The following is a 23,178-nucleotide window of genomic DNA, read 5'->3' as shown; positions in this document are numbered from 1 at the left end:
GTGCAGTTTAATTTCACACTCTCTTACATTACGTTAAGTCCGAGAGGCAGAATATCTCATCCCATTTTACACTTAGGGAGAGTGAGTTATGCCCCCAAACAATTCAACTTTTTTCTTTCTTTCTTTTTTTGTTTGTTTGTTTGTTTTTTTTTCCTCTCCCTGCTTTACTTACTGTTTGTCTCCATGGACTAAATAAATACAAATCAAGCTGGGTTTTATCTCAGGGGAGATGTTCCGATAAAAACAGAGAGACTGTGAAGTGAACTGCACGGCTTGAAAAAAGTTTGGATAGGATGTATAAACTTGAGTTAGTGTTGAGGTTGAAATTGACTTCTGCAGAGCAACTTTGAAACACACAGGCTGTACTTTGTTTTGGATTAAAAATTAAAGAGAGTGTTTCTCTCTGTGTCGCTCTTTCCCACACACACGCACACAAACACACACACACACACAAACACACACACACATAGGCGTTTAACAATCCACATGTCCAGCTACTGTGAAAGGCCAAACTTGCCATCAATAATCCACGTCCTCTGATCTGTGCCAGTAACCAAAGCAGCTTACATGCTGACCGTTGCCCAGCAGCACCATATTAACCACTACTCTGTCAAATTAACCTTTTTCTACCACTCTTTTCTGTCTCCTTTCACCCATCTGTTCTCTGTCACTCTTCTAACTGTCTCATTCTTATAATGAGTTATAATGATTCAGTTCTCGATCTAATTTAGATCTGGTTATCTACTCTGTATCACACGATAGTGATTCAGCTATCACATCACGCTAATGCTTTTGTTGTCTAAACTATGAAGCAGGATGCCTACGGCGCTTTGTATACCAACTTGGGGTGGGTGGACTGCTCCCAAAATTGTGATACTGCCTCTGCATTTTTAAGATCAATTCTAGCATCAGGCTCAATCCTTACTGCAGCAGCATTGGACCCCTCTTCTCTCTCCCCTAGCTTTCTGGCCCTGTATTACTTGGATTATTTGGTATTGGATCAAAAAGAAATTGTGGTATTTCCCACCCCTGACACTCACCATCCACAATCTCCCCTCTTCATTCACTCGAGAAAACTTAGCCACCATATGTATCCTCATCTCAAAAGCAATTACAAATGTTTTTAACACTGATTAAAAAAAAATTAAAAAGTTGTATATAGAAGTATTTTCTAGAAGATTCTCTGTGTACAAATTCAGGGGCCACATCCTTCAGATGACGTGGTCAACGGAGGCTGAACTGTAATGAGACAATCTGGTCTACAGAGAATTTCCTACTTATTCTTGGCCTCTGTTTCATTTGCAGAGTCCACCTTATTCTCTTTATGAAACGTGATTCATCACTGGTGCACAATGAATCTTGGGGTAGTTCGGCCTGGGGAAATGAAGGGCGCATTTCTCGGCTGCATTTGAAATGGGACAGCCTTGTCAGGCTGCTATGACACAAATGGTCTTCAAATACAGCCTTAGAACACTGCAGCTCTTGAACTGAGACACTGATGATGTTTTATAAAATGTTGCCCACACTGTCAATTGAAGAGTGAACACTCACCACAGCAATGGCTTCTTTGTACCAAATGTGTCAAAAAAAAAGACTGTGTCCCATTTCAGGGGCCACATCTTCCCAAAAGGCTGCATTTGAAGATCGGTTGCATCAATGCAGCAGAAAAATATGTTCTTTGTTTCCCCGGCGATGCCAGAAGACTACACTGGAGGAAGATGATTGCATCACAGTGGCACGACTAGGCTGTCCCATTTCGAAGGTGAGGCGGAGAAATGAAGCCTAATTTTTCTTGGCAATGAAAGATCCAACAGGTGGATCATTTGTGGCCCAAGATATCCCAAGATTCACTGAGAAGTTATTTTGGGGGGCATTTTTGCCTTTATTTAGATAGAAAAAGAAACAGGAAAGTCACGGGAAGAGAGAGGAAGTGACAAAGCACCACAGGTGGGACTCAACCCATGCTTTGTGATGCAATGGTAAAGGTGGGCACAGCAAAGCGTTATCCTTTCATAGGTTAGGCTGTCTCATTTCAGTTTGGCCTTCAGGTGTATAATGACACAATACTAAAACAGGAGAGGTGATACCTTTCCCAACTGCCATTCTGCACTGAGTGTTTGGACACGTGTGTTACTATCAATTTCAGCAACATAACTTGAAATATTAACAGAAATTAAGGAAGCAGTTAGTTGTAAGTACTTTCCGTCAGAATAATCAGCTGGTTTCCTTTTTAACTGTCTCTCTTCCTTCTTTCCTCCAGCTTTCTGCAATACACTGTCTTCCTCAACTGGTCTGCTAAACTAGGTATGACTCCTTGATTCAAACTGTAGTTGAGAGTTCGACTTTTAATGCCTACACGCTGGCCACACGCAGCCAGGGCCGGAGGCATATTTATTTAGAATTTTTTTAAATGTCCATCCATCGCATTCTCATGGACAGTATATCTCAGTAACACCTTGAAGGAACTTCTTCAAATTTGGCACAAATTTCCACTTGGACTTAAGGATGAACTGATTAGATTTTGATGGTCAAAGGTCAAGGTCACAGTGATCACACAAAACACGGTGTTGGCCATGTTAACATAATATCTCCGTAAGGCCTTGAGGGAATTTCTTCAAACTTGTGACAAACCTTCACTTGGACTCAAGGATGAACAATTACATTTTGGTGGTCAAAGGTCTAAGATCAAGGTCAGCGTGACCTCACCAAACACTTTTTAGCAATTACTCAAGACTTCGAAGCAATTATGACAAAATTTCACACTAATGGTTGTTATTTCATTCCACCATCAAGGCATACAACCGCGAGGCAGTAATTCTAGTTTTGCATTTAATTGCTTTAGTTAACACAGCACAGTTACAAGTAAACCAGTGGTTGTAAATCAACGTCTCGGAATTGCACGTGACTTGACAGAGTTTTGGAAACATGTCACCCCACCAGGTTGGATGGTGAAGAGAATCTCAGCTCCATGATGTACTTACTAATGATCTGAAGCTGTCAACACCATTGCACCTTTTCATTCAGCAAATGGAGCTGAGTGAAGAGGGTGAGATGAGGTTGAAAGCTCAGTACAGTATTTTTTCCAAAGGTCAAAACTGAACATGTACAGTCTTTGGCAGTAAAGTGGATTTAAATTTGGTGGATTTCTATTCTTTCTTGTCTGGCAGACATATGAAGAAACAGCTGAATATGACTCTTAGTCCAGTGTTTGTTCAGTTAGGCTTTTTTATATCCTCGTGTTAGCGGTGTTTTCCTGTAGTTAGGTCTGATTGTGCTGCTCTCCTTTTGTTTTTCTTTCTAATGACACAGGGCATTTCAAGACATGTCAATGGATTTTATTCAGCATACACCAATGCAGGGATGACCTCTGATTGTGGTTCTGAGTTAATTATCATGATGATCAATAAAACACACCTCGTGTTGTAATTCTCAGGTAAGTAAAATACATAAGCTACATATTTCATTTAGGTTTAAAAAGGGGGGTTATGTCTTAGTTCATGTGCAGTAAAATGAAGTCTGAAGGTTGTTTTAACCAAATTTGTTGCTAAAATTATCAAGATGTTACTATATCACTGAGAAGAAGATAATGTGCTCGACAAAACTAGGTACTCAAATGTGTAGTAGTAGGTTTTAAACTTTCTCAGTTCATCTGTTTCACAGGTATTGTGAAGAATCGATGTCAGTATACCATGGCTTGGTTGTTTTCCTGTTCTTGATTGGTCGTCTTCCTCGCCATTACATAACTCTGATCCAGGATGATCATATTTTGTATCATATTCCTGTACAATCATTATGTTGAATCTTCATATTTCACTTATTCAGGGTATCATAAAATTTGCAATGAGAAGAAGATTCATACTGTAGTCTCACTGACATATCTTCAGCCATCTGTGGTAGCACTGTGGCTGAGCACCACACCAGTCGCGGAGCGAGGAGGAAATCCTTCCATCGCCATCTTTGATTGACCTTTTGAGATTTGCATTACAGTTATTGCTTGGCTTTTTATTAGCTGTAACTTTGAACCTTCCCTAACCTTAATCAATAATCTTTGTAGCCTAACACCAACCAAGAGTTACCCATACCTGTCTTGTATGCGTCTTTATCTTTGAGACTTTTCTCTAAAAAACAAGCCCATAGGTGCAGCAGGTTATTATGAATCATGGTTGCATTTTGTTATGCAACATCTAGTGGCCGCACTAATTACGACAGGAGCAAACCTAAATCACCTAAAACTAACCAAGTACGTTCAGTGCTTTAATCTTACCATACCATGACTGTTAATAAAGTAACCATGGTGACAATGGTAGGTATGCTGCTCTTGGTACACTCTGCATGTTTATTATTGTAACCATGACAACCAAGGTCCAGTACTCCTTCCGCCATAGTGGTGCTATTACAGGAGAAAGTCCTATGGGTTGAATCAGAGGGTTGAGATAAAATTACCTGTATGGTCTTAACTTTATCATGGTTACCATGGTTACCATACACAGCTGGCAACAATACAGAATGTTATAATACTGATAATTTTTTCCACAGACCATTTTCAAACTCATAACCTTCACTTCAGTTGTGGCTATAACTTGTTTTTCACCAATGACATTGTGCAGTCTATGTACTGTGACGTTTACTTTGCTTTAAGTCAACTGTCATTTTTATTTTTATAAAGTTTCCACACACTGGGTGGGTCGCCATGCTAAAAACCTTAAAGAGTGAAGCATGGAAAGGAGAGAGATAAAGACAGGGAAAAACTGAAAGAGACAAACAGGAAGAGAGTGGAGAAACAGTGGTCTTGTTTTCATTAGTGTGGTATTATCTAAGCCTGTTAATTAACCCCCGAAGGCCCTCTGCACATGGAGATCAGAGGAAAATGGTTGTGGGGGGGGGGTGTGTGTGTGTGTGTGTGTGTGTGTGTGTGTGTGTGTGTGTGTGTGTGTGTGCATGTGTGTGGAGGGAAGATGTACAGTATTACACCGCTGCCGCAAACATGCCCATGTTTCACCTGTCACACATGCACATCCCCACCCCCCCACTCCTCATTCACTCAACCCCCCCAGCCCACTGTAATTATCTTATCTCTACAAGTACACACACACACACACACACAAACTCACACACACTCACACACTACCGGAGGTCAAGTAAGGATGGACTTTGTGGTCTCTCATCTTCTTTCCCTCTAGGTCTTGCTCCTTTTCTTCCTCTTGTGGTGTCTTTTTTTTATACCATATTTATCTTTTCTTTTTTCCCCACTGTTATTTAACTACAGTATATATATATGTATATATATATATATTAAAATCTCAAAATTATATAATTTATTTGTATTATTGTTAGCTTACCAATTCATTTGAATAGATTATTATCAGCTGAGTCTGGGAAAACCTTTTTCTCCAGCTTGAATCATAATAGTTTTTCTCTCTATTTTCTTGTCTTTGTATTTGACAGAAGTGACAGGAAGGACAGGACAGAAGTGGTTATTGCATCAAAGTTGTAACTTCACCGAAAAGCTCTTATGTTGAATGGTTTGTGGCCATATGTGAAAAATACACCATGTATCTCAGAAAAGTTGTTGTCTCGCCTGCGTCTTGTGCGAGGAGCTATCTTAGGACTGCAACAGATGGCAGTGCTGGCATCAAATGGCATTTAAGGATGGCTGCTTTTGGTTTGATGCCAACACGCTGTTCCTGGTCTTTATGTGCCTCTGTATGTGTATGTGTGTGTGTGTGTCATTGTGTTTTTTGTGTGCATGGGTTTGAACATATGCACATTAAAACATTATTTCATGTGTTTCTGTATGTGTTTGGATGTGTTTGCAGTGTATGTTCGGTATCTGTGTGTGTTTGGAAGAGTGTGTGTTAGTGGGTAAAACATACAAGAAGAAAAGGGCAAAATCTGGGGACTCATGATCAGTTAAGCAGACCAGGTAGAGGCATTATGTGTGTGCGAGTGCGGTGTGACTGGTTTGTGTTTTGAATTCATGACACATACCAACATTTGACAGGTTCTGTATACAGAAGGACACATACACAAATGAAGCTTAGAGAAAGTACAGTGACTATCTCCTAAGTCACAAGCACAGTTTTCACTATCTCTTAGCCCCACCAGCTCATTCTCACCTTCATCCAATCACAACCTGGCAGGCTCACTTTCAGCCAATCATTAGTAAGCTGTCAAACTTACAAAGTGTTCTCTCTCTCTCTCCACCCCTTCACCGCCTCAGCTGGGGATGCATGTGTACGTCCCAACATGGAGCTCCATTCCTCAACACCAGGGTTCAAATTATTATACATCCTACTTACTGCCAATGTCTTGCCTAGAGGAATCTTGTACTACAAGATTAGGGAGATCAGACACCCCTAATGTGGGTCATACCATTTTTTAATGTTGATGTTAGCTAAACGTCTCGTTTGCCTGTCTCACTCCATCAGTGGCTAGCATCTCTGCTCCCGTCACACAAGCAAATTGAGACACTGTAGGTAAATGTAAGTATCTAGCTTGTTAAATGCACTTTTCTTTCTTACCTTTTGAGTTTCTGATTGTGTGGAGTATCCAGAAATGAATGCCAGTGTTAGCTAGTTTCTAACTTTTGCCTGAAGTTACAGTTTAGCAAGCTAACATTAGCTAGCTGATGTTGTGATGTTAGCACGCCCTTTCATGTCCAATGTTAGCTTGGCATTTCATTACCAATGTAAAATGTCATATATTATCTAATTTAACAAACACTTGTGCTCAGTCATGAGCAGTGAGACACTGGAGGATTAGCTGTTGCAGAGATACGTTTTGACATAAATATAGAGCTTATATTTCATTTTAATAATCTTTGGTGCGGCTGTGGTGGTTTAGTTTGTCTTTTACCTTTTTCATATTGTTTTTCACTCAGGCATTCAGGAGGTTTACCTGGTTGTGTGAGTTGTGTATGAAATATGTACTGAGGGCTAAGTAGTTGTATGAGCAGTGGTGGAAGGTAATAAAGCACTTTTACTCCAAGTACTGGACTTAAGTAGAATTTTGGGGTACTTCATTTTGCTACTTTATACTTCCACTCCACTACATATCAGAGGGAAATATTGTACTTTCTACTCCACAACATTTATCTGACAGCTTGAATTAAAAAAGCAAGACACTGTAAGGACTGTAACGCTTCAGGTCACTGAAGCACACACCTGCACTGTACTGGGTTTCCTTTCACCTTGGTGAAAAAGTTGACCCCACCCATTGACATTTCATACTTCGCACTCTGCTCAACACCACCACCAGTGTCTAGACTCTGAAGGAAACCTCCTTCATATTGGAAGAACCCAATTCATTCGATCACTTCCTATGGTGATCTACTTCCTTTCATTTCTCTTATAAGTATCTCATGATTGAAATGTACTCATGTATCCATACTATATATTAGACTGTAAGATACAAATTTAAAAATATAGCACAAACCAAGTGTAGAGCGGAAGCTCATAAATGAAATACAAGTCAGGACTATTTATAGAAGCTATTAATGTGTCAAGACAAATACAGAATAAGAGATAGACAAAGATGCAGACGAAAAGAGAGGTTCTAGGCAGAGATACAGAGACACGCAGAGGGTATGAGCAATTAAATGTGTTAAACCATCTGTCCATTAACCTGCATTCATGTATATGGCCGTATGTGTTGCATGTGTTTATGTATCTGTTCATTTCACAAAAATAGTAGTAGTAATAATATGGAGGGTGGGTAGGGCATTATCTACACCGCTTCACTTTTTGTGGTAGCCTAAATTGTTTCCTGTTGCCATTTATATTCCTCATACGTATGTACTTAAAGTACATATAACTTTTTCACTTTAAAATGTCTAATGCTGACTAGACCTATGAGAATCCCAGAGAAATCCATGATTTTGATCATGGTTATGGTCCGTTTCATTTGGTCGCATGTCAATGACGTCATGTCCTTTATGCATATGCGTCGGCATGGTTGCCTACAGCGTCAAAATTGACTTTCAACTATGTATTTTAACCAGATGAAGAATTTCACTCACTGGACTTCTGGATCTTAAGTTATCAGAGAAAAAAGACGAGAACATGTTGAGCACTTCAGCTCCCACCCACTCTGAGATGTCCTATGTCCGCTGAAGAGTGTTAGTGAATCACTGATTTTTAATGGGAAACTGCTTTATTCAGTATTTCTACTGGTTTTGATCCCCTGGTCTGTTTGTTATGGACACCTTTGCAAATACTTTGGCTGCCAGTAAAAACCTCCTGAACATCTGCCTCATAAGTTATCAAAGCAACACTTGATACAAAGATTAGCAGCAGTCTCAGCTCACAGCTCCTCCCTGATACCCTGGGTCCGGACACTAAATGTCAGCAAATTCTGAATTCAGATGTCCTGCACTCAGTCAAGAAAGAGAAACTGAAAAGACATTGACTTCTGCAACTGAAATGATTGAAAATCTGTGGGTAGATCTTTAACATGTGCAAGGCAGCTTATAAATACCTCCAAACTGGAAGTGATCTGCAGGAAGAGTGGGGGAAAATTTCCAAATCAGGATTCTTGGCTGGCCTAAAGAAGCATTTGCAAGCTGTCACATTTACCAAAGGGAGTGTTGCGAGGTCCTGACTTAGTAATGTGCCCAAACTTTTGCACAAGCCAGTTTGTTTATTTATTTATTTGTCCAAAAAAATAACCAGTGAGTGGTCATTAACAATTGTTAATTTTGTATAAATCTTCCTTGGGCTGATCAAACTTTTGCATACAACTGTAGAAAATCAAGTCTGCATGTATGAGGGAGTGTTGCATGCAGTGTATTTGTTCAGAAACATAATTTAATTCCACATTTATATATGTTATGTATTAAATCTATTTTGTTATATATATATATATATATATATATATATATATATATTTTTTTTTTTACAAGCCCCAACCCCCTCCAAAAATAAATACATTTACATTACTTCAAACAGCCTGGAGGGAATTTATCCTTCTCTCGACTTCCTCTGATGAATTAAGAGCATTTCCCTCAACGAGCTGGCATGTTGATGGAAAATTGGCCTGAAGTTTGGGGAATAACAATTTGGTCTGTTTCTAAGCTTAACTAAAGAAAACCAACACACAAATAACACCAGGGGAGGCACTTAAGGAGAGGAGAGGAACTGCGGGGGGGAGAGGGGTGGAGGGGGAAGGAGCTCTTTCAGCATCAAAGCCAGCTAAAACGTCCCCACCAGGGACCAGGTCCCATGTTAAATACTGAACTAGATTATTAATTGCTGTACCAGTAGGACCTGTTAATAAGAACCCAAAATAGCAGCTCCTTCTTTTCTGTCTTCATCTCTTGTTCTATTTTCACTTTTCTTATGCCTCTTTTCTGGAGTCTTCTGTTGTTCTTTTCTATGCTTGTGCTTGAAGTTTGCTTCACACACATTCATTCACTCGTCTGTTCTCATACTCAGTCAGTGACTCAGTGACATGATTGCTCACACTCACTGGTGGTCGCTCACTCACACCTACAATATTCGCTTAGTCACTCTTTCATTCATACCTCTGTGATGACCATGCCTGTTTTTTGCTCTGCCTGCCCCGTTTGCTTGCCCGTTTTCTCCTCCTCCTTTTCAGGGAGCAACCAATCAGAATGGAGGTCATCAGCCAGAAGTGGTTCACCTGCACTGTGGACTCAGCAACCCTTTAAAAGTTTTCCTGCTCTGTCTCTCTCTCTTTCTCCCATCAGCGACATCCCTTCTCTGTTTGTTTCATTTCCTTGGTTTGTTTTTGCACTCAACATTTTCTCTCACCCGTTCACTAAGTAAATAAATTACTTTAATAAATTACTTGTGTTGTTTGAGCCAGTTCATGACACCCTCTATTACCCGTTCACTCATTGCTTCTCTCATTGACAGACTTCATTCCTTTCATTCATTCACTGAGTCATTCACTCACTCATCCCTCACATTTACTTACTGACACACTCATTCATTCACTGAAACATATATTCTGTCTTTCATTCTTTCATTTGAACACTTACTCTAATTGAACACTAACTTACAGGCATGTTTTCACTCACTCACTCCCTCATCCATGTATTTCCATACACTAATGATTTTACTGGTTCAACATGTTCTGTTTAAATAAGTTACTTTGTTGTTTCAGCCAGTTCACGACACCTTCACTCGCTCAGTCACGCACTGCTTCTCTCATTGACACACATTTCACTCAGTCACGCGCTCATTCAGGTTTACCTTCTTTTGAATACTTCATCTAACACTAATTTACACACCTGTTCACTCACTCACTCACCAATGTTTTCTGTCATTCACTCACACATTCCACTTAAATCATGGTTTCTGTCAATCATTCACTCATCTGTTTGCTGACTGACTTACTCACTTACTCATTCACCCAGTCATTTGTATCATGTTAGACTCATAATAACTGCTTTCCTTCACTCATCTACTCACTCATCCTCACTCCCTCACTCAGTCAGCCAGCCAGTCATTTCTATCATGAGTGTGTGTGTGTGTGTGTGTGTGTGTGTGCATGAGTGTGCAGACCAGACACCCAACTTTGCCTCATGTTTCCTCAGAGTCCCTGCTGAACTGAGGGACGTACAATCTGCCGCTGACCTGTCACAGTACACAGATAATGGATGCTCGACTGCATGTGTGTGTGTGTGTATGTGTGTGTATGTGTGTGTATCTGTGTGTATCTGTGTGTATGTGTGCGAAGGCTGTCATCAGTGTTTCTCAGCAATGGAGAGAAAGAAAAAAGGAAAAATGGAGGGAGGTGGGGGTTGATAGATATGCCGGCCACCTGCCTCTCACTCACATTCTGACACAAAGAGCATCGGCTGCTCTGCTGCATTAATCATCGTGAACTTCCTTTGACCTCAACGCTCAGCAACAACAACTAGAAGTTAGTGAAACAGTTAGAAAACACAGAGCAACAGAGGGAGGGTGAGACTGCAAAACTGTTTACATTATAAATACCTATATCTGTAGAAAACTGAAGTTAGTGAACTAAAGGCTCTCAGGACTTAAGGGCCCCAGAGCTGATCGAGAGGTTTAAGCAACACTGTGACTGGAAGGTCTTCAGTTTACTCTGTTATCTGACGCTCCCATATTTGTCTGAAATAAAAAAAAAGTTACTGTTCTACAACACTTTTGATTTCAGTTAAAGCCCATTTTTGAAACATAACTCTTTATGTTTTACAACCTAAAAAGTCAGAATATGACATTGAGCCAAAGTTACAGAGGCACAAACATGGTAGATGATAAATTTTCTTTATTTTGTTTTGTTTTTTAATATAAGGCCTTTAGTAGGACACACTGGAGCCACAGCCATATGTCCCTTCCAATACTGTGTCAACAGCTGTTGCAGTGATATGTGGATCCTGAAATGCTCTGCACAGAAAGAATCAGGAGAGTTTTCAAACAATGTCTCATTTGTCACAGTTTTGTGAAGACTGAGATCAGTGATTTGCACACAGAAGAATCTAAAATGACAAAAGTAAAAATATGTTTTGTAACATATAATCTGAATATTGGAGATAATTATAGTATTTGGGGATCAACATGCAGCCAACTCAGCAGCACTTTTTATTAAAAGAAGAAAAAAAGAAGACAGAAAAATGGAGAAGAAAAAGATAAAACTTTGAATGTTCATGAGGGATTTTTCCTGTAATTTTGTGTTAAAATAATCATTAGTTGCCCCTCCACTAAGAGCAATGTGAAAATGCTGCAAATAATAATCTAATAATAACACAATGTTACACTGACAGAGGTCTGCTGGTTTTATTTTTGATACTTAAGTACCTTTAAATAATATCACTTTTGTGTACCTTTGTATTTTTTACTTTGATAATGTAATGTTATGAAAGATTTGTGATGAAAGATTTGACCTGTAATTGGCTTAAATTAAAGGTCTGAATGCTTCTTCCACCAATGTCAGTGTGTCACCACAGTGGTGGTTTGTTTGTATTTAGTCTCTGCCCAGAGCAGTGGATGGTAGATTAGACACTGCAGGCGGACAGAGCAGCCGCTCTCAGTGCTCACATGAAGATCATATGATTCTGTTTGACAAAAAAATAAATGAGCGACTGCTGCATTTACAGAAGAAACATTTTGAGATGACATGATGACTTTCTAAATGTCCTTGTGGATTGTTTGGATTTGTTTGCAATATGTGGCAAAAAAGGAAGCACCCAACTACACCCAGACCGATCAGAGACTAAAGGGAAGCATGCTACTGTATCTATAACTTATCATTATTTTTTATCATCATTGTCCTATTGGAAAACAGATATTTGTTGTGGTGACGACAGGCCAAGTAAAAACAGAAAAAAAAATTCAATTTCAATTACATTTAATCTTGCCATAAATATTGACTCAGCTGACGGAAAATGACACTGTTTGATGGGTGGGGTGGGGGGGGGGGGCAACTGCTGGCATGAAATACACAACAAAAATTATGTCTTTCAAATAAAGTAAATAAATAAAGGTGTGTTTGCCAACTTAAAAAGCCCTTGTGACCATGAAAACATCCATATCAATAAAGTTCAACAGCTGTAAGTGGTGCCCCTAAAAGTCACAATGACTGGATTGCAAGATTGAAACCACTACCAAAGTTTCAGGGGGATGTTGTGAAGACATCTTGACTTTATAATACAGCATGGTGTGCTGCAGCAGACAAATGGACAGACGGACAGATGGACAGACGGACGGACAGACAGACAGACGGACAGACAGACAGACAGATGTGCAGAAAGCAGCCAGGAAGCCAGCCTCAGCGCTCGTGCTGATCATGTATCAGTGTTTGCTGGAAGCAGTTGTAAGTGAGACAAGCTGCAGCTGAAGAACGACAAATGTTATCAACACACAGACTTGAGTGCTGTGTGTGTGTGTGTGTGTGTGTGTGTGTGTGTGTGTGCATCACACTGTCATGACCAGGTGCTCCTCAAGCACTTGCAATTCGTTCAAACAGGACGAGGGGAATGGTTAAATAGAAACATCTTGAAGCTGTGTGTGTGTGTGTGTGAGTGTGTGTGTGTGTGTGTGTGTTTTTATGGATCCATGTATGAATCCATAAGTGAATAATGACATCTGTGTGTGTGTGTGCACACACACACGTGTCCCTCTCACTTTCTCCTGCACCTCAGAGCAAACTGAAGAGTTTTCACTGTCTGAACTTCCACTTCTCTGCGGATGCATCTTGCGAGGCAGGTAACATCAGCATTAGACGGGAATATCTCTTTTTCACAGAGATCAGCCTGTAAACACGATCAAGACTTGATCATGTTTTGAATTCTCCCAGTGTGATCCTGCATGCAGAATAATCTAACTCTGAATTATCTACCGAGGAGCTTAAATCCCTTTAGATCCAACCACCACAACTTTTTAAGACGTCTCCCTGTAGAGCCCTTATTTATCCCCTCTCATAAGCTCTCCCCTCTTTTTTTTTATCTCCCTTCCTTATTTCCTCTTGTTCTCCTCCTCCTCCTCTCTTTCCTGTCTTTTTTGCCTTCACTTTCCCTACCACCGGTGGAGGGGGGGCCTATTTGTCTGCTTTAAGTGAAATCACTCAATTCTTTCAGGAAGAGACTTTGGAGACCAGTGGTAACCAAGAGAGAGGAAGAGAGGGAAAAAGAAAGAAAGCATGTGTGTGAGAGTGAGAGTCCACCTTCCAAATAAGTTCCATTAATCATGGGCCAGAGTCTAATGTAACTAATATTTTACAATTAGAGGAGACAAGATGGAGCTGGGGGCCATCTATCTCCCTTACACCACATGATCATCGATTCATAAGAGCTGAGGAGAGGGAAGGAGGGAGGCCGCAGGACACTAGTCCTGCATACAGGCACACACTGGCACACATGCAGACGTTAGCACACCCACATACGTGAGCACAGATGCTTAGCAGGAAACAGAAGGATGCATGAGAATGAGGGGACAAGCTGTCACATTAGCATTTGTTAGTATACGATCTGCTTAAAATCAGGGCCGCGACTCAGTTATTTTTCTTTATTGATCAGTCCATTGAATATATATATATATATATATATATATATATATATATATATAAATATATATATAGATTAATACATTTTTTGTTTGGTTATAAAATGTCATAAAATAGTGAGACATGCTGCATAACTGCTTCAAAAAGGCTGTTTTGTCTGAGCAAATGAGCAGAGCAGCTAATTCTCACATCTAAGATGATGGATACAGATATTTTTTTTTTTCTTTTAATGAATTAATAAAAATTGATGGTGATTCATTTTTCTGTTGATAACAGATTGCGTCACCGGGCTATAGTCTAATATCATGACATCATATTTTGTGTGTCATAGAACAGCAATCAGAAGTTTGCATTAAACCTTTGTCAGGAGTCTTGGAAGAAAGAGAAAGGGACATATTTCAACTGACTTTTCAGTTACAAAAAAATAATGACTAATGAGTTTGCTCTGTGGTTCCTTATACTTATCGGTGTATTCATAATATTTAGTAACGAAATAATGATATATTCATTAACACAGACAGGACGAGGAAACTACACACGTAGTGCCAAAATAAAAAAACTTAATAAAATAAAACTCACCTCTAAGCACAATTCTGGACTAGATAAAGATATGCAGGAGAAAAGAAACGTCCCAGACAGAACACACCTGTAAAGTAGTGTTGAACAAAAATATAATCTGTGTAGTGTAAATGGACGATTTAGAATAAACACATAGTAAAAAAAAAAAAAACAAGTCTCAGGAAAATAGAGAAAACAACATTAATGTCACCTGCATCACTGAGGGAAGGGAACCTGTGTTTGGAGAAAGTGGAGAGTGGACAACAAAGATGGAGGAAATGCACAATGATGTGCACAAACATATGTGACACATACATACTTTTTTTAGTTAAAGTTCCTTTTCAAGACACTGAATCCCCGCTAGCTGTAGGAGACCGATTCTGTGTTTGAAGAGGAGCTGTTCCAAGGATTTTAAAAACATCTACAGGTCCAAGTCCCATATCGCCCAAAAAATAGTGACCCAAAATAATTATTAGTTATTACTGAATTGTTATTATATTGATATACTTTTTAAATAACATATTTAATTGTTCAGTTATTTTATATGTAAATGAAGGTTTCAGTGCAGTGTCCTTTTATGCACTGCCACAAATAAAACTCTGATGGGGGAATAATTAAAAAAAATATATTATTTATGATTTTGCTGGACTAAAATTAGTTAAATTTAACAATGCAAGGTTTCTAAAAACCCAGAAGACATTCAGTGTTTATCTTTGTTTTGCGACAGACAACCTGCACAGAGGAGCATGAACTCGCCACTGGTTCTGCACCAAAACCTGTCCTGCTATGCCCTCTGGTGGCAGAACCACTGCACTGCACTGTTAAGACCCCAGCATCTCTAATGTAAAGGAGGAGGGAAAATTAGAGGCAGCTGAACAAATGAGCAGAAAGATGGGTTCATCTGCAGGTCACCATCTGCCCGACGACCAACCCAACGCAAAGAAACTGCAGTCGCTGCAGAGCGTCGTCTTAAAACACATCAATCCACACGTAGATGCACACGCACACACAGACAATTACAGAACACGCCAGCATGCATGCACAAACATGTGCTTATACACACGGCTGCACAACATTCCATGAAGGAAAATGAAAGGAAATGGATACTGAGAGAGAAAGAGTGAGAGAGAGAGAGAGAGAGAGAGAGAGGGGAATGAAAGACAGAGGGAGAGACAGAGCAAATGACGAGAGAGGAAGTTAAATGAAGGGCAAAGAGTGGTGTTCATCACTCTGTGAAAGGGGTTCCTTCAAATGCAGAAATTGCTCAACTGAGCAACAAACAGCAACACACGTGCACACACACACACACACACACACACACACACACACACACACACAGGCCGGATGGAATGAAAGATGACCTAATGTGTTCTTTAATCAGACACATGTGCGCTGTTACATGGAGACACACACCTACTGAAATGTATATATATATATATATATATATATATATATACACACACACACATTCATGCATGCTGGCCCACACCCCACATACAAACACACATGCACCCAAAACCTACAGTACATACACACACACACACACACACAGGCAAAGCAATAATATCCTGATTGTTCCTGCTTAGTCTCATATCCAACCATTGGAAACATCCTTCTTTTGGCAGTGTGTGTGCATGCGCGTGCTTGTGTGTGTGTGTGTGTGTGTGTGTGTGTGTGTGTGTGTGTGTGTAGATATACACCAGTCAAACAGTTACTTTCCCCGGATGTGAGTTTTATTGGGAACAGACTTGGGAGATTCGTGGCATGAGGCCCTCCCACATCTGGTGCAGTGCAGCTGATCCATTTAAAAATTAGTCAGGCATTGACCTGGGCAGCCTCCCAGCGGCTCAGCAGTCTTTGGGGTCCTGACGTTAGGTTAACACAAATACGGATTCCATCAATGCAGCGCGGATCACGTTTCAAATGACAGAGGGGGGCAATGAAACTGTAAAATATTTCCTCCTTTGAAAAGCAGAGTCAGCTGAAGCCGCCGGGCTGAGTGGGGAGGAAACTGTGCGCTGGAGTGAACTTCTGATGTGTGGGGGATCTGTTGTCATTTTTACTGTTACGATAGGAAAATGGCAGCATTTATTCATATGTGCATGTCCTCACACACACACACACACAAACCCTGTGCCACTACACACTGACATTAACTTCTGGCTGTCTTTACCCTTGTTAAACCAATTTAAACTGAATTTTAAGGACATATATATATATATATATATATATATATAGAAATGAACTGCAAAAATTTGCAGTGTGATGATTTTGCTCCTTTTATTACAATATTGGTGTTTTGCATTTATTTAAGTAAATAATATGTAATATATAGGCTCAGTGGATGAAATGACAAAAACATACATGTTCACTTTAGCTTTTACTTTAGCTTTTACTTAGTTCTTAGAGGGTTTTTTTATGATTTCTCTGTTTTTATTTTTTAACAAATTTCCCTGTCTTAACTCACTTTCTCCTTTTCTATTTGTCAAAGCACTTTTAGCTGCATCCTGTTTACTATGTACTATATCGAAAAAGTTTAAGTGTTAACGTCATACCTAGACATTACATTAGTCTTGATTATGGTTAATGACACATACACAAGATCAAATCCTGTTGTTTCCCTGAAGCCCAGTCAATACCCGGTAATTATTTTTCCATTTTCAAAAGAAAACCCTCAGTGACCATTTATACTTTATCGAAGAGGTTTGAAAGAGTGATATTTTTGTAATTTCTTGTTTTCTTTAATTATTATCTTCTTATTATCTTCTGTGAACAAGTGCTTCTAACTAACCTAATCAACGACAACAGTCAAATTGTTTAAAGTGATTTTAAAAAGTCATGCTACACCCACAGTATGGAAACAAGGAAAAAAAAAAAGGTTTGTGTTTTATTGATTCCCAAGTGTTGCAGGAGTGCTGCACACATCATGACATGGCAACAGATGGAGACTGAACTGTGCACCAGTGTATTTAAAGTGTGGGGTGGGATACACTATATATGCATTGGAAAATACTAACCAGACAAAAGCCTGATATTTTTAATAACAACAGAATGTTGAATCCTGCACCAATGGGATAATCAAGATATCCCCATTTATTATCTGAACATAATTAAACTTTTTTATGGTTATGTTTAGACTCTCACAGACCTTGGTTAAGGTTAAGAAAAAAGTCCTGATCTGGTTAAATACAGAAAAAGTTCACAATGACTTGAGACATAACACATTTATTTACCTTTAACCAAAACCATGATGTAAACTAAAGCTGAACAATGTGCACTAAAAATCATATTGTGATTATTTTAGCAGATATTGCAGTTGAAATATTGTGGCCCGCGATTTCAGCTTGAATGGTCATTTTTGCATTTCCTCTGAAATAAATATAAGAAAATGATGATGTGTGATTTTTGTTGGGGCTTTTTGTTGGGGCTACCAAACAATATGATTTGTAGAGGATGGGGCATTTCTGTTGTGATCGCTGCTGCGATTAATTGTTCAGTCCTGATCCGAACCTTAAAGTTTTCATATTTTACAATTTTCCAGTGTTTTATTTTAAAGTCTTGATATATTTGTGGTTTTAAAAACCAAAAACCACCTCAATGTAGTGTCACATCTCCTCTCTCTGGCTGCTCTCTAGAGCTCTAGTAACAACAGGTCAATGAGCCAATCAAAAGAGCAGCTTTAAGTCCCTCTTCTTACTGTTTTCTGAGTGATTGATTAAAAATATAGCAGATTTCAGGTAAACACGCACACTTTGTTGTGACATCACAAAGTTCCAGAAGTCCTGATGGCTCATTTTAAGGCTCGGTTTCTTAATACAGGCTGTATGCATTTCTCTGTGGACCGACTTTCACAGTATTAATATAGAACCTAGACCTGCTTTATATTCAAAAAACACAGAAATCTACCTTTATACAATATGGGACCTTTGACCAAAGTGCCTGGACCACAGACACTAAATAGATAAAAGTTCCATGATGTATATAAATGTAATTTCTAGGAGACAGGGTTGGCTTGTAGCAGTTAGTCAGAATCAGTCTAATAAGGTGCCTGATCTTTCTGTGACACTGACCCGTTATGTTGGATTAACTGGTGAAAAGTGGGGTGGACCAGAAGAAGACAGAGAAAAAAAAAGGACTTAATCTGAGATAAAGGTCTGTGATACTCGCTGTACATATCTGGTCTCTAAGTGATTTGCTCTAATTAAAATCTCTAAGTCTTCTTTTTACTTATTGCTATATGGGATGCTCAGAGTGTTGTTTCATGACAGCACCTTTGGGAGACAAAGTGTTGCAGACAGTAATTTAGCTGTGTGCATTCGACATCATGATCACAGTCCGTGAAGCTTCGCCATCAAACTGACTGAGAGATAATAACTCATATTGGAAGTGACGGACTACTCTCCAAACAGTTTACCCACGTCTCATCACACAGTGACACTCCAACGCAGCAGCGGCTCTCACCTTCCTGATTCTCGCTCTGTCAGAAATGAAGAAATTAAAAAACATGAAACAGGCCGTTGCTCTGTGACAATCTTTTTTTTTTTTTTTTTTTTTTGTTTGAATACATTTTATTTTTATTATAAGTACAGTTCAGTAGTTACAAAACGAAGCATCTGCCATGAGGATACAGCAAAACATAAAGAGTGTTTCAGCTCACAAGACAGGTTTTGTACATAATATGTGGAGTGGAATGCTCATTATAGCTGGTTCAGAGGAGGAGAGAGTCCATGCAAGACTCTCACCTTTAATCTCTCATCTTTATACCCCTGGAAAACAGAGATAGGGTCAGAGGTCAAAGCCATTGGTCAGTGCCTCCAGTAGGATGAGTCTGATTGGTTCACTCAGACCCCATTTCCAGAATTCCTCCCTTCAAACACCCTGTTGCATTTCCCTACATTACTTCTCACTTTTCATGTCTCACTGTTATTATTTTAGTTTTAAATCCCCTCTATTCCTGGTATATTGAAAATGAAAGAATGGTTAATTGTAATCTACATGAATCGACTTTGAAAAAAAAAAAAATCTGAGGCTGTACTGCAGCGAAATCTCTCTTCGAGTTGGACTTTGAGCACTGAATCATGCTGCTGCTGCTGCTGAAGCAGAAATGGGCCTATGTTGCAGGTCAAAAGGGGATTTGCATACAAAAGAAATCTGGGTAACAATTTGTCAAAGCCACATACAGTATAGAGGTTGATCAAACTTAAAAAAGGTAGTATTATATTTGGACTGTATATACCGACTTAGAATTTTTCTCTGGGTTCACAAAAAATGACGTAGAAACATTTCACAAAGCCAAGGGACACACAAACACACACCTTCAGTTTAGTTAGTTAGCTAGTTTTATACTGTATAGGTTGGGTTTATAATACTATCACAGTGCCAAATACTTCTGAGAACCAAAACAAATGAAAGAAATAAGAAAGGATAAAGTCCCTCTATTCATAATGGACTCTGGATACAGTATATGGGGGCAAATATGTTTGCAGCACAGGAGACGATTGTCATCTTTTTCCTCTTTTTTTTTTTTTTTTGATTTTTTTTGTTTTTGTTTTGATCAGTAAATGGAGAAGGCATTAATGTACAGTACATATAAAATTAAAAATAAAATCAACCCTACATCCTACAGTCTAGCACAGCTACATAGCTTTTTGTAGAAGCAATAACAGATGACTTGTATCTAAGGCTATACACAATATGTCTTTTTTCCCAGTTTTTTGTTCTTTTTTTTCTCATCTTAAAGTAAATACATCAAACCATTTTCAGTAGTCATTAACACTGTGCAACAATGATCGGTGGCAGTATTTTACAAACATCTGCAACACTAGAGTCCTTGAGGTTGACATGAGAGATGAAGTGAAAGGGGTGGAGGGTGATAAAGAAATAAACAGCTCCCCCTTTTTTTGTTTTTGAGATTGTTTTTTTTTTTTCAATTCTTTTCTGTCAAACTCTAAAAGAATGCCAACCTTTTGAGAATGTGGCTGTGCAAACTACTTCTTCGCTTTTCCTTGTCACAAATGTTTTAAAACTTTTGTTTTCACTTTTTTTAAACTACTGTATATCTCTCTATGTACATTAAGCATCTATGGCCGCTGTGATGAATGATACAGAACAAGAAAAATAGACAAAGAAGCCATATGGCAGGAAGGTGAAGGCCTGTACTGGCCTGGTTATGGAGAGGGGATTTAGTATTGTTAAGTACATTGAAGGGCAGTTTGAATATTCTGTCCTCTTCACAATTATCATTAGCACCACCATCATCAAAAGTCAGCTATGGGTATTTTTTTTTCCTTCCAGCAATACCATATAATTTCTGGAAACAAACTTGTATTGTAGATTGTCATGTGGTGCCCTGTGTGATGCATGGCTATGGGACATAAATAGTGACTCTATGACAGTTGATAGGAGAGCCAAAAGTGGCTGGTCTGACAGGAAATGTGCTTGGTCTCTGTCAACAGTCCGGTAAAGTTGAGTTTCTATTCTACAGTAGAATACATTCCAGTACAATATAATGGTGGTCCGTGGACTTAACAGGAGAGAAAAGTCTTTGAAAGCATTTGATTAAGCACAACACTTCAGTCCTAACTAAAAAAAAAAAAGACATACCTTTCTAGCTCAAGGAATGTATCAGAAATTGTGGGGCCAGGTACAAGAACTGCTAATCAGACAGGTAGTTTCATCAAAAGAAAAACAAACAAACAAAAAAAAACATTGTATAAGAGATAGGACAACAAAGACAAGGGGCATTCAGACCACAGGAGACAAAACAGGAAAATTGCCGTCACTTTGTTTAGTGTCCAGAATGCTTGCAAAAGCCATTAGGTCCATCTCATAAATCCGTCCCCAAACTTTCCTTCATATAGTTCTCGCCTTCTCTTGACTCTGACGGTAGTATGTGTTTTTTTTTTTCATCTTAAATAAAGTCTTTGTTATAGTGTATTCCTTCATTTATCCTTCATCCTCCTCCTCCTCATCATCATCATCGCCTTCATCATCATCCTGATCCTCATCATCCTGCCTTGCTCCGGTCTGGGGCCATTAGTCTTTGTTTACAGCTTGGGCATCCAGCCCCTCAGGTTCACCTAGGTTATGGTTGTTAGGGTGGTTAAGGTCGTTGTTAAGATGGTTGGGGTCGTGGGTCAGCGCGGGGTCATGGGTCATGGGCTGGTCCTCCTCTCCCACCCACAGATGCACTACGGCCAATGAGAGAACAAGAGGCAGATTAGCACCACGGACCCAACACAACCGACCCCACCCTGCAGCATATATACACACACACACACACACACAGACACAAACACACAGACACACACTCAAACCTTTAGCATTGCATCATACAATCAGTAGGGCCAAATGGATGGATTAGATATTAGAGACTGTCAGCTTTGTACAGTGGGTCATGGCCAGTTGTGTCAAACGTTTAAGACTTTGATGGGTCAGAAAAAACAGGGGCAAAAAGATAAAAAAAGATATTTTTGGTTAGAGTTTTTTGGGTTGCGAGTCTGGGTCTCCGCCCCAACACAACAGAGGTGAATGGAATTTTATTGGTGGTTGTCACAGCATATAAAATTGCATTTGCAATGGCATTTAAAATTGCTGGATAATGCATTGACCTCTCTGTCAACCATATGTGTGGGGACTATTTCTTTGGTATAAAGTAGCTGTGTTGCTTTTTGAGTATTTAAATATAATTTTCCCACATGCAAAATTCAGTTCACTTCAATTTTTAAATACACCCATTCTCCAGATTACCTCCAAAGTCTGCATAGTTAAAATTAAAAGTGTAACCCTCTTCTTGAGCACTATGGTTTGCATCGCATTCCTGCATGTTCCTGTTATTCAGTCCATCCTGTTTATCTACTACAACTACAGTAAGCTCTTCTGAGGGGCCAGAAGAGCTTTCATTGGATTGCTGTATCTACTGTACAAATCTACAGTTTATTTCTTAGTAAATTTTATTTTTGCATCTTCGCTACACAGAAGTTGATGCTGTGAGACTGTGATAGTTTCCTCCACGAGATAATCATTTCGAAAATGATATGAGGCACCAACACATTATGGTTATGACAACAGGAGTAGTTTCATACTTGTTACAAGCAAGTTGGTTGGCTCAATAAGTGTGACAGGAAGTGTGACAGTGGGTGAGAAGTGAAGTGAGTAATTCTAATAAAAAGTTTTAAGACTCGGTGACACAGTAAGAAATGCATAACTGTAATTAGGTCCCATAGCAGAGGCCACTAAATAATACAACTTGCCCCCCCTCCCTCCTCCCCTCCTTTTTCTACACTTTCATTCCCTCAGCTACTTCTTCGAAAATTATTTTGCAATAAAACACTGCCGAACACATTTGCATGTCATGTTCTTTTAAAGTGGCGTTATGAATCTGACAAAACCAAATTAAAACATGGGTTTATTTGAACTGTGCTTTCGCAAGGATGGAAATGGATATCAAAATGAAAGGAAGTGCCACGGTAACAGAGGGAAAATAAAGAGCTAATAACATGATAAAACATCTCTTAGATTTAACTCTGAGTGATATGAAATCTCTGGCTGGCTGTGCGTAGAGCGAACAACCACAACATCACTGTGCAGCCAACATTTACTTCATGTTTCTACTTTTAATGCTCCACGTTA

General features: G+C 39.2%; 1 protein-coding gene across 5 annotated transcripts in view; it reads right to left on the bottom strand.

Annotated features, from left to right (window-relative positions):
- The window catches only part of znf536 (zinc finger protein 536), a 232,160-nt gene that overhangs the window by 3,638 nt on the left and 205,344 nt on the right, over window positions 1–23,178 (bottom strand). Inside the window, exon 8 of one of the 5 annotated variants that reach the window (XM_071488430.1) lies at window positions 20,061–21,737. The exons of the other annotated variants lie outside the window; for them this stretch is intronic. Coding sequence (XP_071344531.1) covers window positions 21,583–21,737 — 155 coding nt within the window. The 3' untranslated portion in view covers window positions 20,061–21,582. Of the gene's footprint in view, window positions 1–20,060; window positions 21,738–23,178 lie in introns of those variants that run through there. 5 annotated transcript variants of the gene reach the window in all.

The sequence above is a fragment of the Trachinotus anak genome, unplaced genomic scaffold (genome assembly GCF_046630095.1).
Source record: "Trachinotus anak isolate AG129_WGS33_773 ecotype Australia unplaced genomic scaffold, CSIRO_AGI_Tana_v1 ptg000011l, whole genome shotgun sequence".
NCBI classification, from domain to species: Eukaryota; Metazoa; Chordata; class Actinopteri; order Carangiformes; family Carangidae; genus Trachinotus; species Trachinotus anak.
Note: the sequence above shows the minus strand (reverse complement) of the source record. Positions and strands in the feature narration are given on the sequence as shown.